Here is an 18,040-nt window from a genome sequence, read left to right as displayed (position 1 = left end):
CCAAAACCACTAAAAAGTAATGACTACCTGGCTTAGGCGACATTGTTCACTGAAATTTTGGAGGAATGAATGCTAAATGTTCAATAGTCATGGTAGCGCTGGAAATGTGACCGCCCAAGAGATTTGTTTACCTTTGCTTTTGAAGATGACGTCATCAGTCAGCTGTAGCTTAAAGGTGCCTATAAGTCGAACTAGTAATGTTGTGATCAATCTGCCTATCTACCCATTCTGCAAACCTTCATATCAGTACTGCCAACTTTGATCTCAGATTGTTTTTTGGGGTCAGAAAATGTGACTTCACTCTACCTGAAAAAAAATTGAACTCTGATGAAACTCGGCAGTACTGGTTTGAAAACTGGCGTCACGGGCAGATTGATCACACCAGTACTAGCTAGATGGGCCCAAAGTAAATTCTGTCTCCTTGGCTGGCGGGCGCAATTGATTGGGTGCAAGTAGATCGCAGACCCACATTCTCTTTTCCTTCAATTACAGGCCAAGGCGTCAAATCTTAAATCATAGAGTCTGCATTTTAATTTCATCCGAACTTCGATATGAGAGCTCTGTGAGATGTGGTTTCAAGTTGAAATTCGATGTATGGATAAACATCTACAATGAGTATTTTTTTCCAAACCATTTTGAAGCTCAAGTAAAGTATGGTAGTCAGTCAAGTATAGCACTAGAGTCGGCCTTTTATTACAGAGCATAATCTGCTATTTTGAACATATTTCACGCGAGGTGGCAACCTCGTATATAATTCCAAGCTCGATAGCACATTGTGGCTGTTTGCTGTTTTCGTCACTTGCATCTCTGCTCGAAAACATGAACTTGAAAATTGGCACTAGAGGCTATTTTTACGCATATCATACGCGACTTTGGAAAAAAGTAGTGACTGCCATTTTCCATTTTCAGCAATTTGGTAAAGGTCTAGATGGCAATTTTGTGACTTAACTTTATCCCTTTTGCCATTTTAGAGCAGAACTCTTTTTTTCGCAACTTCCATCATTTTTGGAGCAAATTGTTCAAAAATTTACATTTTCAAATTTATTCTTTTTGTTTATTTCTGCAGGGCAAATATTCATGAATGAACACTAAGAAACAGATACATCCTTTAAAAGCCTCAATTTACAGCAAATTATTTCATTTGGCTACTTATTCCCTTGAATATATGCCGGACTTGTACCAATGTAAAAGTGTTCTGAATAAAAAACTAGTTATAACAAGAAAGAAGAGCACCACAATGGGGAAAGGAGGAAAAATTGTTCAACAACAAAAATTTGGGCATTTCCATTTTTCAAGGAGAACACATGTAGCCTTAACGGAGGGAAAATCGGAAAATTGCAAATAACTTAGTTGATACCAAATATCAGAAATTAAAAAAATTACCTTTGCATGTTTTGAGCAGGCCTGCTAACAAGATAAGAAGGGTGTGTGAAATATTTAGGTGTAGGTTATATTGTTATTTATGTTGCACTTGGTCACAAATGAGGGAAAACAATGATTTGCTTGATTAAGGACATCAGTGCATGTACCATATGCCAAGACCCATTATCACAGACCTTCACATATTCAGATCAACACCACGGTCAAATGTCCATTAAATTCTTTGTTATTTGTGATGATGGGCTTGTCTTTTTTCTTTTTGCCTATTGGCATGACCGTGAATCACAAATAAAGATTACAATTATCACTAGCCCTTGGAAAAGAGTTCAGACTTGAAAATTCACTATTTTATTGATTATTGAACCTGACAAATAACAAAAGTACCATATGTAAAAGAGTACAAGCATTGAGAAAAAAAACACCTTAGAATATTTGGAAAAACTCAGAAAGAAAAGAGCACTCAACCGCATAGTGGCATTGAGTAAAATAGAAGAAAAACCCTCAAACAACAGACAATTCAAACAGAAACAGTTGATGTTTAGTAAATTAGCTTGATCTGGTTTTTCGGTGCCAAACAACCTCTTGAAAGATGGGACAATTTAAGCATGAGACGTATTCAGGGAAGAGAGTTCCATTGATCCACAAGCTACATAAAGATGGAAATTGACTGGAAAGAAGATTTTACAAATGTTTTACAGATCCCTTGCTCCACCATGCCATAATGATTCTGCCGGTATATCACCGACAGATTTGGGTTAATTGCATTAAAAATGTCACAAATTGTAACTAATCTGGGATCAAACGTAACCAATTGCAATTACTTTTTATAATCACAAGTTGTTTATACACTTATTTAACATACAACTTTCAAATCGCAAATCCTTTAAAGACTTGAAATTTGTCAATTGTCGATTAAAATGACAGGCCCATTTTCCCGCCGAACGGCGGCCGGGCCCCAACTATGTCCGCCCGTGCTTCCACTGGATCGGTATTGGGATTGGGTCGGTCGGGGCCGAGAAATACCCGCCCTACCCACTACATACACTCGGCGTGAGAGAACTGAGAAAAAGAAGGACGACCGAAACACTGGCCCACGAATGGCCCATCCTCCCCCCCACAGACCCGACAAACACAGAGAAAGAGAGAGAGAGAGAGTTAAGTGCTAGCCAACTTGGACAACAAAATCCAACACGGACTTGAATGAGGAGTGAGTGAGCGCTCGAACAACGAGAGGAACGAGAGGAACGAGAGGAACGAGAGGAACGAGAGGAACGAGAGGAACGAGAGGAACGAGAGGAACGAGAGGCAGCCAGAAGAAAAAGAAGGAGAGACCAAGCAGAGCAGAGCAAGCCAAACGAGGCCCAGGACTCCATGGACTGGGGGGCCAACCTAGAGACCCCAACTCATCACCACTATCATCTCCACCACCATCAACAACAACATCGCTCAGGAACAACTAAAGACACAACTAAAGACACAAGTACACACACGCACACACACGCACGCACAACAGCCCAGCGACACCCCAGAAGACAAAGAAGAACAAATCCAGTTACGCCTCAAAGACCAGGTCGAATCGCGCCAACGCCAGGAGCCGCCAAAGGCGTCTAGAGGCGTGCACGAGGGCCTTGACCAACGCCCAGGCTGGAGACAGGTTAACCCGTCCGTCTCCCGCCATCACCATCAAGAGCCTGCCCGCATCACTCACTCCTCTCACGCTCATGGCCGGACGAGGATCTCACCGGGGTGTCGATTGAGGGGCGGGTGGCCATGTCACCACACACCAGCTAATCCACTCCTTGGCCGCCCTCCCGTCCATTAGGGTCATATTGAGGCGGACCCGGGCCCTGGATCCGGTCTCACCCGGTCGCACCCGGTCTCACCCACCCTCGAGTGAATCCCAAGAATTCACTCGGACGAGATGAGCTCGTTTTTTGCGGCCAAAAAGCCGCTGCATCAGTTTTCGATTGATGATGCCTTTGATATTCCCGAAGAAGAAGGCGAAGAGGACGAAGAGGAGGAAGAGGATGGCCACGACCCCCACGGATCCGCCTTAGACTCGGCCCCCATCATCCGGAACGGCGTCCAATTTGCTCGCTACACTGAAGTCAGACATCCGGATCTGGAGGCGCGTTGGTCGGCCGACAAAACGCCCAATGCTGCCGAGCACGGCGGCCATGGTGGCACCACACTTCTGACCAGCCATCATGCCGACACGGGATCACTCGTGGCCTCGGCCGCCTCCAACTCCGGGGGCGGACGCGATGGAGGCTACTATGAGGGCCGAAATTGCGCCTACAAATACTGGTGGCTCCATCCCAAAGTCCGAGCCAATTGGAAAGTGGTGCTGGCCGCCGCAACGCTTTTGGTTTTGGGGTTAGGTGAGTTTTTAGGCTGATCCGGATCGAATGAGAGGGCAGATATAAATTTTGAAGTTTCAATGGACCAATCTGTTCGAAAATTTCGAAATAGATTGAAAACTCCTGAATCGAACCTGGTCGATCAAGGTTCCGAGATTTTTGGGTCGTATATTCCCTGATTTGTCAATACAACTTCTAGAGACATCTGTTAAAAATAACTCTCTTTAACTCGAATTGAAGAAAATGGATTTAATGCACTACCATAGCGTAGTGCAAAACCATCTGTTAAAACAATGTTATGATTTACTATGTGGGCCATTTTTCTGCAGTTTCAGCCGATAAAGGGCCTTTTGGCCAATTTTCCTTGTATTTGTGAGGACGGATCATGTAGAATCTTCGTGAAATTCACGAAAAAGCTAAAGTTTGACCAGTCATTTATGGCATTTCGGAGCCAGGTTTGGTCAATAGCACGTTTCAAAGTCCAATCCATACGAAATAAAACTTTTTCAATTTTTGGATCAATTAATACTTTGCCCCATAAAGTGCCTTTAAATAATTCCGGATATACGGCGAAATGAGTTCTGAATGAAATCGTATAAATTAAAAAAGATTCCTTGGGCCCATAAATAATCACAATCCCCTCTACTCGTCTTTCAGGCCTTGTGATTGCGGGTATGGTGGCCTATTGCATCGAGTCTCTAGCAGGAGTTCAAGGAGCTGTGTTTATTATCGCCGGGCTGATCTGTTTCATCCCGGGGGCTTACCATTTGGGATACGTCTATTTGGCTGTCAAAGGCAAGCGTGGATTCGATTTCAACCAGTTGCCGTTGTTCAACAACTAAGGAAACGGAAAGGAAGAGAGATAGACAGGCAAAGTCCCTCATAAGGTAAGCGACGACCAAGGCTACAAGCTACACACGCCAGTCCTAGACTTTGCCGCATCTCATGGCCCATCTAAACGACGAGGAACCACGACAACGAGATCATGCACCGCCTCTTAACCAGGTGATGGTCAATGTGATCAACCCCTCCCTCCCCTCAATGACGCAACGAGTGATTCTAATCTCTAGACATCCGTTCAGGACGAACCTTCCTCTGATCTTGCCTGAGCTTAAAAGTAGAGTATGGACAACATTTTTTAGTGCATTTATGTCTTTCACCCGAGATATTCCAAGCGGGATCACACATCTGGAGGTGGAATCTGATTCGGACTCCTCCCAAAGGTGGTTGATCCTCACCTCTTTTTGCCTAACTTCTTCATGCAATATTCATCATTACTCCATTGCTGCTACGACTGCTACATGGTCCATACCATACAATTGTTATTACTCCTACAACCCTACCTACAATACATTCTCTTCATTCTATTTCTCTGAGAGCACCTCGTAAGAAACTCATCCGAATGAATCTTGATCCGTTTTTCTTCTCAAATTTCAAATTTACCTCTCCAACTCGAAACATTGTCATACAATACATTCATTATCACCATCTGAAGTGTCTCTATCAACAACATCTACCAATAATAAGAATAACAAAATGAACATGAATAACAATAAAAAAAAAGATTACTACAATTGCTGATCTCCACGAGTTTGGCAGTGGATGAAGATGTGTCGATGATGCTTTGCTCATCATCAAGAATGAATTTTAAGAAGTGGTGGCAATTTCGTTTCCAGCGCCAGCCAGGTCTGATGATCCTCTTCAATTTTGAGTGGAAGTGGTTTGGGATTTCCTCTGCTTCTGAAATGTGAAGGAAAGTCCGATGAAGGCAACTCGCTTAGGATACACCCATGTTGTCGGTTCTTCGCCTAAATTGAGATGATATGCTCCATTGCCCGACTAATGTGTCATGTCCTAGATGCACTTGGCAACTATCTGCTTGGCCCCATTTACTCGCGGAATATAAAAAAACTCGCGAGAACAAATCTTGACAAAAATGAATTATATTGCCAATTGTGGGCCGAGGTTTTCCGCTCGTTCATGGGCTTTCTTCTTACTAAATTGGCCAAGTTGTTATGAAAGGTATTTTTGCGAACCTGCTTAAAGCTACTGGGATGCAATTATCGGTAGTATAAGATGAAAAAAATATCATTCATATTTGGCTAACTATTCATTTAAAATCTGATCTGTCAACGAATGTGATCAGGAATTTTTGTCAAGAACTTTTTCCAGCCTGACTTCAAACCTAATACAGGATCAACACTTGTGCAATCCCTACGAATATTAAAGGGAAGCAAATTAAACAATAAAGGAGCCCGAGAAAGGAGAGAGAAGGACTTCATGTTCGTTGGTCTTCAAAAGTTGATGGTATTTCCGTATGATTTGAGGTCCAAATGATGATAGATAATATTAAGACTATTTAAAAAGACTTATTTGATTTTGGAACAAGTTTGTGTCCGAGATGTTCTTTGACATTCCATTGAAATTTTTGACGTCAAGAAATCCCGGTCCCTCATGTCATAGAGGAATGAAAGACGAACTTGTTTCTACGTGCACAGGATTCTTAATGGCCTCGATATCCAGTATGTATTGCTAAGTCCGGTGATCTCACACGTCAGTGACATTCTGATGACATTACCGGAGAAATTATCACCGCTCGAGACACTCGGCTACGAGTTCAGTCCACCACCTGCCTACTTCTCCTCTTCCATCTTCTCCTTCGCCTCCTTCTCCTCCTCCATCTCCCCCATAGATCTCCTGCACCCTCCTTGCTTCCTTGTTCCCGTTTGTTTGTTCCTTCCCTGCTCCTCCGTTCCTTCGTGCTTACCTTTTGCCTTGGAGTGATGCCAAAAGGTCCGACTGCAAATTCAGTGGACAACTTCGACAAGCTGCTTTCCATAAGTGCATAGGCCTTGGCACACTCTGCAGCCAAATCTTGGGCCAGATTTTGCACCGTTTTCCCATCCAAAGAGTTGCGCTTCGAGCTAGACTTGGACTCTGTGGACACTTCAGGAAAACGACGAAGTTGATCGGGCTCATCTCCCGCAACCTCGTTCTTCGAGGTCGGGTTATTGTGTTGGGTATTGCGGCTTTGCCTAGGTTTCTGTTGAGGACTGGCCTCGGAAGAGGTCGTGGCCTTGGACGAGCCAGCCGAGCTCTCGGCGAAAGCTCGATCTTGGTCGAAGCTGTTGGTGGAATATAGCTTGCCGTAGCTGTTGCCCTTGGGATCCTCATGAGAGGGTACCGATGCCATCGATGCTGCTGTGCTGTAGCCCGATTCATACATGGACAAGGCCAAAGAGGATGAGGACGAGACGTTCACCTTTTCTTTGCCATGATAATTGTGATGACCTCCAGATGACAAAGTCTCGACCATTTGCACGTTGCTTGTCGACAGTTTTAGGTCATTCTCGTCTGTGCTCGACACTTTGCCTTGTGCGGCATGCTCCGAGGCGTTATTGAGCTTTTTGCCCTGTTTCTTATTCTCTTCATTTTTGCTTTGACAGGACGACGTCATGGATGCGACTGACTCGCTTTCGCTACCACCGGACATAAGTTTTTCTCGTTCATCCTGAAGATTTCGCTCTCTCTCGACTTCTTTCAACTTCGTGCTCACTTTGACAAAGAGCTCATCACCCACCGGTTGAGATTTGCGTTTCTCGTCAAATTGAATCACCACATCGTGGGACTTGTCTCTTTTCTTGGACTTGCCGGATTTCCGCTCCTTTAACGGATCCTTTCGTCTTCGAGGCTTATTCGGCACATTGGTTCCCCCTTGTTCATCCTGGTGGATGGCGAGGCCTGATTTGGATTCTTTATCGTTGAAGGAGACCCTTCGTTTGATGCTACCGCCAGACGTGGGCTTCTCTTCGCGATCTCTTGGAGCTCGCTCCTTTCGACGGCAGGAGTCTTGCCTCGATTTGGGCACATCCTTGCCTTCTTTTGAAATTATTGATTCCGATCTATTGAGGTCCCTTCCAAGCCTCTCCTGGTATGATTTATGGGCATCGACACGAACGGAATTTTGCCGAGAAAGGGAAGAGCCTCGAACACCTCCTCCTCCTCCTCCCACACCTCCACCTGATGTTGCCGAAGATGACTTTGTGGCCTCATAAGTGGCCAAGAGAGTGGGCAGAGTATAGTCGGCATTGGACGTGGGTGAAGTTACGGTCGATGTTCGTCGAGAATCAGATATGCTGTTTCTTCTCGATAATCTTCCCCCATAGGAGATTTCATCTAATCCTTGGGAGATGCTATTATACATGGCAAAGCCCGAATATCCATTGTACATGGTCGTTCGACGGGAAGCGGACACATAGTCGTGGCTGTAGGTAGTCCCATAGAGACTAGTATAACGGCTAGGCCGGGACATCGAGGGTTGTCGAGAGAGGCTCTCGGCTCTTCGAAATGAAGAGTGGTCATTGAAGGAACTTTGCCGATAAACGCTCCGCATGGTCCTGTCTTCTGTGGTGGCACGAGCTTCTCGAGCACTCATGGTCCTGGTGATGCTGGCGGCCCGGATGGCGTGGCCAGAGTCAGGCATTTTCACGCATGTCATCTGAAAGTATTACGAAGTATGACTGATTGATCCCCTTGTCTGCTACAGGGCTGAACTTCGTTGGTACTCACTTGATGTCTCTCAATTCTTTCGGTGGGGATCATTTGATTGCAAATGTGGCAGGGCATTTGGAAGGGTTCATCATCATTATCCTGTCGAGTGACTCGGGAGGACCTTCGTGAAGCTCTCTCATGAGTGGGTTCCACAGCAGAGGATTGGCGATGGATCTTGATTTTGTTTGGGATTTGAAGCCAATCATTGGATACCATAGATTGGGAACGTGAGAGACCGCTTGCAAATGAAGAGGTCGACGGAGAGGAAAGCAGGGTGGAGCTGCCCCGAACATTACTAGGATTGACACACTCCGCCTTCGGAAAGATCAGGAATGGAACAGTTAGCTGACCAATTGGTTTCCAAAGCTAAATGCCAAGTGCACTTGGCTCAATGATCAATTTATTACCTGATGTTCAAGCAATTTATGAATTGGTACCAGACCCTCGCAAAATTCACAAGGAAGCATAGCAGAGGTGTCGGTGCTGTGCTCGGTGGACCAATCTACGAACAAAACAAATCCATTTAAAGCCTCAGCAACCTCTTTTCATTGATGAAGTTGATTGTATTGTTGCCGTGACGCTTACCTGGTCCTACTCGCGTTTGCGAGGACGAAGGTCGTGGGGCCAAGGAGCCTTCGCGACGCGGTCGACTCTGGCTTCTGGCGTTGTAGAGACCATGAAACTGGCTCATGTGCTTGTCCAGATCGCGTAGTGGAATCCAGGCCTCGCAGTGTGGGCATCTTTCATCTTTAGCCCCACAGTGACATTCATGCTCAGACAAATTGGAGGCCGGAACGTCGAGGTCGCAGTATTTGCATACCAATAACAACTTTGGACAAAGGAAACTCTGCAGGATGAAAGCACAAGGTTTTTCTTAGGTTCTGGGATTAAGTCAGAGCAACCGAGTGAACTTGATCTTTTTTTTGTGTCTAAAACGTGGCGACCGATTTATGTCTGTCAAGGCCAGACGAATGGCCTCGCTGAGTCGTAAAACATCATCACACTCCTTCACGACGTCCAGAATCTCGCTCCTGCTCTTCCGAGATCGTACGGCATTGTCGAGAGTTTGCTTGGGATTTCCTTGTGAATGACTCGATTCAGGCACTTCACCTACCTCTTGAGATATACAGTACTCTTTCATTAATGGGCGGATAAACACCTTGCCCATACAAACAAATGCGTACTTTCATGTTGATCCTAAATTGTCTGAATCAGGAACTTCTCGAGCAGAAAACTCGGTCTAAATCTATGCAAATTTTGCACACAGTCCGCTCATTGATTTTCTTTTTCTACTTGCTCAAGGCTTTTTAGCCCGGCTTCTCTCAACTACGTAAGGCCAATTACCCCATTTCAGTGAAGAAAACTTCAGATTATGACAAACAACTGTCTGGTTCACTCCGTAAACAAGTTAGGCCTGTCTATCCCAAGCATTGGTGAATGATCAGGGCCAATTGCAAAATCAAAATAGATCAGAAAGAAGGGATAAAAAATGTTAAAATCGGAATCGAAAGACTGCTCGAAATTTGTCTCGTACTTTCTAGCATACGATACATCGGTAGATTCAACTTTCGCCCGCCCTCCTCTCACTGATAGACTGAAAATACACCCTTTTTCCTTCTCTGTTCTTATTCTTGTGCTTGCTGAACTCACCCGATGGTCGTTGAGCTTGCGGGCCTCCACCTTGACCCCGCATTGATCGCACACCATGATGGCATGAGCATTGCGCTTGTGCTCCACCATGTCGAATCGCTCTATGGTCTCGCCGCAATCTTTGCACACGACAAAATTTCGGGCGCAATGAGCCGTGTGGGTGGTGTACACGGACAACGGAATGTCCCGTTTACTGAAATTTATGCACAGAAAATTCTGAGATAAGCCAATTTTATTCCCTCCCAAGTCCGCCTCTACCCGGCCAGGCTACACCGTAGCTAACTGCACTCACTAGCTTGTTGTAATGGTGAATGTTTGCAATGTAAGTGAACGCACCCGTACGGGGGTTTGAGCATTCGGCAAAGCCGTATTGGCAAGCTCAACTTGATTTCCCCAACCATTTTCGGCGGCTGTGCAAATATGTTGCCTCGTCAAAAGTTTGAACATATTTGACTCGACTCCCGAAAGTGCGAAAGTTTATCACTTTCAAAGCTCAAAATTTGGAACCACCCGAAATGCTCTCATCGACATGCCCTAACCATACTCCATTCACTGTACGTACACGAAAATCCCAGTAGAATTATTAAGCGTAGTGGATTTTCTCTAACCGCTATCTTTTTAGGACCCAGATTGAATATTCTCTGTTTTTGATCGAGTCTGCTTCCACACGGAAAGAATCATGGAGTGCACTCACTCACCGCCTAGTGATCGTTACTCACATTTCCATCAAAGAGCGAAAAGGGATCGTTCGTCAATCGGTTGTAAAAAAAAGACTCGGAGCGAGATTCCTCTCCAAGATAAAATGACTGCATCAACATCTTCATCCAAAACATGGATCTACTTTTGGGTGTACACATGCTGGTGCCTTAGGCTGGCATCTCGAAGAGCGGTTTCGGGGTTGATGTGAAATTTCCAAAGACTTGCCACCGGAGGTGGGTTCCACTCATCGTTCGAAACAGCCGTCTTACTCGTATTAATGATGTGTGTACTCGTGGTCCAAGTAGTTAGACGAGGATTGGACTAACGATCAAGCTCAGTCAAGTGCTTAAAGGACAAGCCCACCAACCCGCCAACCAACTAGCTAGCCAACGCTTCAGGCACAGCTAACTCTCTACTCTAAGCTTACGAATAGTAGTCATTCCCATACTCGTTTCCCCTTTCTCTTTGAAATACTGAAGAGGGCTCAGTCGTTAACAAAGTGGTTCATTTGAACTTGTTCCATATCTTTTTCAAGGCAGCACAGCTCAATGGTTTGCTCTCAAGTTCCAGCATAACACAAACGAAGTATAGTTCCTTTTTCTCTCCAGAAAGTTTAGTCGTGATTCTCGTTTTTTGTGTGGCTGTATTGTATGGTAATACTGTAGTACTCGTTCATGTGGCCGTAATCGTAACCCTCGAGGAGTTGGTTGACAATCTCGCAGCAGATGAGCATGCCGTTCTTGAGAGGAAAAGAGGGCATTAATGGGAAATCCTAGATGGCAAATCCTTGTCCTAGTAACAACCCATTAATGAACTTTTCTCACTCGAGGATGAGATTGTTGAAGTTTGTTTCTTGTGAATTTTAAGCAGAGCACACCGCTCACTCGGGCTCGAAAGTCACGGGATTCCCGAACCCGATCCCGCCAGTGGCACCTCACTCAACATTGGGCCAGGGATCTACATTTGTACATACATATACTACATAGAGTACGTACGTTTTCCCGAAGAGCCTGGCTTCCTTCACTTTCTAATAAGTTCTTGGCTTTGTGCCATTTTGAAAAGTGTTTGGAAATTATCTCCCCTCTCTCCATGTTGTCGTTCCTCTCAAGGGAGGTTGGATGGATGGATGGCCGAACAAACGAACGAACGAACAGAGGGAGAGTAGGGTAAGGAGAAAAAGGAGGGGGGAGGGGGGGTTGTTGCTGGACAGCATGAGCTTGCAGTCCAAATCCATGTCATGCGTGGAATGACCTACGATGAATGCCAGGCACAAATGCACCTTGCAACCTTTTCTAACTTCCATCATGCAAATGTATTCACACATATTCATGTGCCATAAATTTACTAAGAGATTATGTTCTTTTGTACTGAGTGCAGCGAGTACATATTTCAGCCACAGGCGCTATTTGGTTAGACCGTTCGTTAGTTTTTGGGAAAGCAATGATTATCTTACCAATTGGGACACATTTCGTGTTCCGACGACATCTTGATAAGGGTCAGTGGGAGGGCGAATGAGAAGTAGAAGACCCCCAAGGATCAAAACAACCAGGCCTTGTGTTTGAAATGGGAGGAACCTGCCAATTCAGAGATCGATCTGAAAATGAAAACTAGAATAGAACTTTGAACGAATATATTTATGTGAGAACCAAGCTCGTTTTAAGATCCTCCAACTTTACACCGAGAAAACAAATCAGATTAAGAAGTAATCCGATTTCGATAAGATTTAAGTTTTCGCTATATTGTACACGGCACCGGTGCGGAAATGCCGACTTTTTCGTTTGGTTACAGGAAAAGAAAGACTTTTCATCGTAGAGTATGCTAAAAGATGGCAAGACTGTTCGTACTTTCAATGTTATTTTATCAAAGTGACGGTCCAGAAACGAAGGGCAGAATCGATGTCAGATGTCTCTGGCTTAAGCCCTCTCACAGTTGTCTAAACATTTATGACTGAGAAAATTAAACGTTTGACATTTCTCACAGAGATTTGTCTCACTCGACCCGGGGAGAGGGTTGCAAATTTATCTGAAGTCACAAAATAACGTTTTGGTTTCAGCCATTGAATCGATAGGAGGTAAAAGAGAATTGGAGGTTTGGAGTGGTTCAGGGTCGACAGATTGCCAATTCTAAGTTTATTTCCCTTTTTCTCCAACCCATGACCCGTGAGCCATTCTGTCCGATGTTGGGTGGGTGGCTAGTTCGTAGGAACGTTGGTCCTGAAGGCTCATTGTTGTTGTTGTTATTGTTGGTGATGGCTAGCCCGCACACCGGCTCAGTGTTGTTTCTCTGATTGGTTCGATTCAACTGAAGCATCCGTCTAGTTTTAGTCTGAGCAAATTTCAAGGAAATGTGGACAATTTCTTCGGTTCTCCCGCTGAATCATTATCATCCTCATCCTCGTCCTCGCCCCCGCCCTCCCTCGTCGGGCCCGTCGTTGACGTTGATGTCGTTGTTGACGTCGATGTCGTCGTCGTCGTCAACAGCGGCGACCTCTCCTCATCCTTTGCCGTGAGATCCATTGCCGGGGGACTATATCTACGTACGTAAGAAAGTCAAGCTGGACTATCGTTAGCCGAAGAGTAAAAAAAAAAAAGGAGTACGGACAGATATTACTGGAGGCCAAACTCAAATCCCAGATCTGCCCCAGAGCACCCACAAGTATTCCATTTTTCGTTCGTCTCCCCATCACTCGACTATCCGTTCGTGCCCCGAGTTTCCCACTTTCCAACACACTCATCTGTTCCCAACCTCGATCACCCAGTTTTCTGTCTGTCCCACAGGCTTGATCGGCCCCGCGGCCACCGGCTCTCCGTGCGTTCCTTGAACAACGACAATAATGAAAATCTTCGGTCTTCGGTGTACGAATTGGTACATGTCCCGTAATGTTGTGCTCTGTAGGTGTGCATGTTCGTACAATTTGTGCTTGAAAGCGCCGTTGGATAACACGTACGGGAGTAGGATAGTGATACGTACGAAAACTACTGAACATATATGGATGAGGCGGTGAGGTCTGCTGAGGGTATTGTGGGTAGTGTACCTATATGCGTGTTTTAGATGCGAGACGTGTGCAACAAACGCCTGGAGGCCGAACCCACCGACTAACTTGACTGACTGAGTAAGTGAGTGTGCCAACGTGCTTTCGGCGAATGTTGTATAACTCAGGGTTTTTCATTTGTGGGACAATTGAATTTGCTAAGTGGCTGCCATCGGCTTGATATCTCAACAATGCCTGACTGAGCCTTCGACCGTCTTTGACGTACGATCACGAACTAACACTATATGTAGTGGTGGTAGTAGTAGGAGTAATTGTAGTAATGGTGAGGACGCCGCCGCTCGAGAACAAGAAATACTGACGGCAATTGGGCCCAGAATTTGATTAAAGCATCCCTAGAGAGGCCACATTAATTACTAGATCCTGTAGCTTTCCAAATCAGCTGAAGGGCAATGTGTCGTCCTTGACTCTTTTCCTTTTCGCATTGTGAGCTAAACGTCGTTAACCTCTTTGGATTTGCCGCATTCAATCTCCGTCTGGTCAAGGCGACGTTTTTTAGAACATGTCAAGAGTTTGACGCGTGCTGATGGAAAGGTTTGATTGGCCATGAAACTTCGGTACTTTGCCAACGGATATGAAAATCCCATCTTTCGTTGTGGGGGGTTCACTTGCATTGTTCGTTGGACAACAACAACAACAACAACAACACCTTCTCGCCCTCGAATCCATGGTCGATTTTCCCGTCGAGTGAGCTAAGAAGGTTAACCAGGACCGGGTTTGAAGTCTGATATTGACAAATTTCATGCCTGGAAACTGGTAGAGCTATGTATGTACGTAGAGCTACGTAGACCTACATAGCTGCGTACGTACATGGTTGTGAGATCGAGAAGGGAAAGAAGATACAATGTACAAAGTGAAGAAGAGGTGAGGCTTATCCATTTTAAGCCCCTGGTCTGGTTCATACATGATTAAACCATGTTCCATTTCCCATTTTCCATACCCATGCAGACATACAAGTTGACTGGTTCTACCAGGCTCCTTGTGTGCCTAATTCCCAGTCGTTGAACTAGAGAAGGTTTCTTTGGAAAACCACATACTGCTCAATTTCTTTTAAAAGCGCAGCGAACAAGGCATAGTTGTGGGGGTTTACAGTGTGTTTAGATAAAAACTTGTAGCGGAATTCAAGGTCCACGTAACGGAAGGCAACCTTTATCAGAGTCTCAAGATTATCCTTGAATACCGGAGGCTAATGGATATTGAACTAATCCTGTCAAGGGTGGCATGCCAATTCCCCCAGCATTTAAATCAAATCCTTTCGGATTAGATTGGAAAGATTCCTCTTGTTTCTTCATTGTTCCAAAATTTCGACGATTTCCAACACATGAATAACCGCCTCTACAAACCATCATCAATGCATTTCAATCAGATGTTAGAAGTTGAGGATACTCGGTGGGATTTCCCCCATCGATCCTGTTAATGGAATGGGTTTTTAAAAGCTGCGTCAATGGGTGTCAGGGGAAAAAACCTCAAGGCCACATGGGCAGTTTTGGGTCTGATTACTGAACTATACTAAAAACTCATACTGAAGCGGGTCCCTGTTTATAAGTTGTTGAAAGTAAGCTCTTCGCGAGCTTTTTTTGAATGACTTTGTCCCTGTTTTCGGCTCCTCTAGGGAGAGCGAGAGACCTTTTAAAGCTCACTGGAGCTGCCCTCTTCGTTCAAAGAAAATGTCAATTTTTCTTGGCTTGACCACTACAATCGTCGACATGTGGCTTGTGACTTTAAAAAGCCCTACTAACAACATTTGATAGTTTGACATTCTGAGGGCTTTCTTAAACTTGGATGCTACTTTTCCAACAAATGCCACCAACTTTAAACCTGCCTTTTTTATTCGGTCTCTATATGTTTGCAAAATGGTGAGTTTTGGATAATAATCAATAATCGTTTAGAATTCAAGTATGAAATACACTACGCCTTCAAGGTTCTCCTTGACTCTATATTGGCAAGTTAAGGATCTCTTCTGCTACATCCCTTCCATTTTTGCCACTTCAAGCGCTCTGCTACCTACCTATATCTATGTACAAAAAAAGTACTCTAATATTTGATGCTTTGCTTCAATCACTATGAAGTTGTGTACGGATGTTCGTCTTCATCTAGATTGGCCTAATTCCCGTTCATTAAATCATCTTGACGCCGATTAAATTTAAAATTGCGACTTGGTGCACTGGCATTTTGGAAGGCTTCTCTTGTGTTTGTGTCAGTCGTTTGTGGATGATTGGGCCAATATTTCCGTTTGTCATGAGCTTTGAGCTCGCCCGTAGATCATGAAAGAGCTTTTTGAAATTTGTCCCCGTTTCCAAATCATGCCTTCGATTTCGATGAAGAAAGTTAGGACAGGTTCTGTTATGAAGTCAAAGCTGTTCCTCTTCATTGGACCCTCTTTTTCAGTCTTGCTTCTCGCTTTTTCCTTTTCTTTTGCCTGGCGAGAGTGAGGACACGGCGCATCAGAAACTAGCATTGGAGAATAAGATAGTACGAGTAGATTATGTAAAGCTCAGGTTCAATCAGTTCTTGTAACTTTCCTCCAGTTTGAGTAAAATGAAACGCTCATATGGTCCAGTTTTGAGATAATGGCATTAGTTTAAAACATTTAATGGATGGTATGTGATCCGTTCAACACATGTTTGTATACAACTACCACAAACAGGATACTTGGAGGAAATGTTTTGCAAATACCAAATTTAAAGGGACAGAATACGTGGGCGTAGCTGCTCGGGCATTCCATTGAGGATCTTTATTACATTCACTTATGGCACTTTATTTTCTCTCATTGATCAGATCAAATAGAGACGTGTAAAGTACCGGATCGGATTTCAGCTGTGTGAGCTAGTCAGGCTGCGCCACAATCGCCGCAAGAACTACCATGATTTCAGCACATCCAGCGCTTCCAAATTTTCATTGACAAAATTGTTCGCCATCCTAGGAAATAGCTTGACAATTATTTTTAACCATTTAAGTCCGAACATCACTTGAAAAAGACGACATTACATGGCAAGGGACAAAAACATGCAGAAATACGAAAAAAATATTTGTTGCCAAAATTTTGTCTTCAGTAAGAAGTGTGGTGACACTTACTTCATGGTAGAACCAGAGGGCGCACTAGTATGAAATCCCAAAGCTTTACACTTCTCTATAGACATGAGCTGAGAAACCTCCTAAGCTCATTTGATCATGATTAAGGCTTCTGTTAACGCCTAACACCAAATTGACTTTTGGAATTTTATTTATTCAATTTATATCAATAAACCAATAGCCAGATCAGCCAACACTAATTCGTTGGTCGATCAAATAATATATATAAATAAATAAATTTCTCGTCTTGAACTGCCGGGATTTCAATCCCAGCAGCGGTAAGGAAGTCCGCAAAAACAAAATACTGGCGCAAGAGGATGATCATGGTGAGGGGGTGCTTTTACTGCAACATTAACGAGAAAGTTTGAGCTTGCTCTCAATTCAAGAAAAGTAAGTGTAAATTCACAGCCAGTTTCCAAATCGCTATAGACAAATTTGTTGGCAAAAAACCCACTGACTTGTCTTGAAATTTTTTTGCCGAGAACCTATGCTTCCATATGTTCTGTTGTCCTTAAAATTAACGCTCTTGGGAGACATCTCGATAACTTTTAATACTTAGATCCATGACAACTTTAAGCAAAGCTGCCTTGTGCGACCATACGAAAACTCAAATAAAGAATCAAAAATGAAAAAAAGCCCTCCACTTTAAATTCATTTTTTACCCAATTTGATTTGTGTCGCACCGTGTGGATCAAGCCAAGGAGTGCGAGCTTTGAAGCAAAAAGAAAAAGAAGGAAACAGGTTGACTGAAATTTCGAGAGGGGAGCTCCCAACTTCAAGAGGGAAATAGAGACAGAGAGGAGGGAGAATGAGATAGACCCTGGCACACTACTGCTACTACTACCGTTCAATTTATTATCTGAAAACTGCGATATTTATCTCCCTGGGTACCTCCAAATGGTATTTTATCCATGTTCTTTCCTCAAGCTCTTCTCTTTTGGGCTACATTTACAGGCCTAAATTGAAATAAAAAGGGGGAGGGTAAAAGAGAACATGAAAATCAATTACCTTCTAAATGTCTGTCACGTTTTGATGATTAAGCCTAGCCACCATATATTCTTGTTAATGCAAATAGAGCCATTTTCTGTTGGGAAAAGGTTTATTATACGCAGTCGAGGTAATCTTGACATCTCTGGGGTAAATTTGAATCGTTGACATTGCTTCTAAATTCTGAATAGAAACCCTAAATGTTACCCTTCTTGCACGGTTCAAAAAGCGGGTTTTTTAGTCTAGGAATTGGGCTAACTTTTGGGTGAGTCAAATGAAATACTGAGTGGAT

General features: G+C 44.1%; 2 protein-coding genes across 2 annotated transcripts; one reads left to right on the top strand and one right to left on the bottom strand.

Annotated features, from left to right (window-relative positions):
• The first annotated feature begins 2,627 nt into the window (after positions 1-2,627).
• Positions 2,628-5,228, top strand: LOC131887324 (transmembrane protein 134-like). The gene is made up of 2 exons (XM_059235906.1): positions 2,628-3,761; positions 4,398-5,228. The coding sequence occupies exons 1-2, from the start codon at positions 3,302-3,304 to the stop codon at positions 4,580-4,582; spliced, it is 645 nt and encodes a 214-aa protein (XP_059091889.1). The 5' UTR covers positions 2,628-3,301; the 3' UTR covers positions 4,583-5,228.
• Positions 5,148-12,465, bottom strand: LOC131887316 (uncharacterized). The gene is made up of 7 exons (XM_059235896.1): positions 12,094-12,465; positions 9,942-10,134; positions 8,877-9,138; positions 8,699-8,793; positions 8,310-8,606; positions 6,508-8,238; positions 5,148-5,480 (listed from the first exon to the last, which is right to left on the bottom strand). The coding sequence occupies exons 1-7, from the start codon at positions 12,123-12,125 to the stop codon at positions 5,442-5,444; spliced, it is 2,649 nt and encodes an 882-aa protein (XP_059091879.1). The 5' UTR covers positions 12,126-12,465; the 3' UTR covers positions 5,148-5,441.
• Between the last annotated feature and the right edge of the window lie 5,575 nt (positions 12,466-18,040).

This window comes from Tigriopus californicus, chromosome 9 (genome assembly GCF_007210705.1).
Source record: "Tigriopus californicus strain San Diego chromosome 9, Tcal_SD_v2.1, whole genome shotgun sequence".
NCBI lineage: Eukaryota > Metazoa > Arthropoda > Copepoda > Harpacticoida > Harpacticidae > Tigriopus > Tigriopus californicus.
Note: the sequence above shows the minus strand (reverse complement) of the source record. Positions and strands in the feature narration are given on the sequence as shown.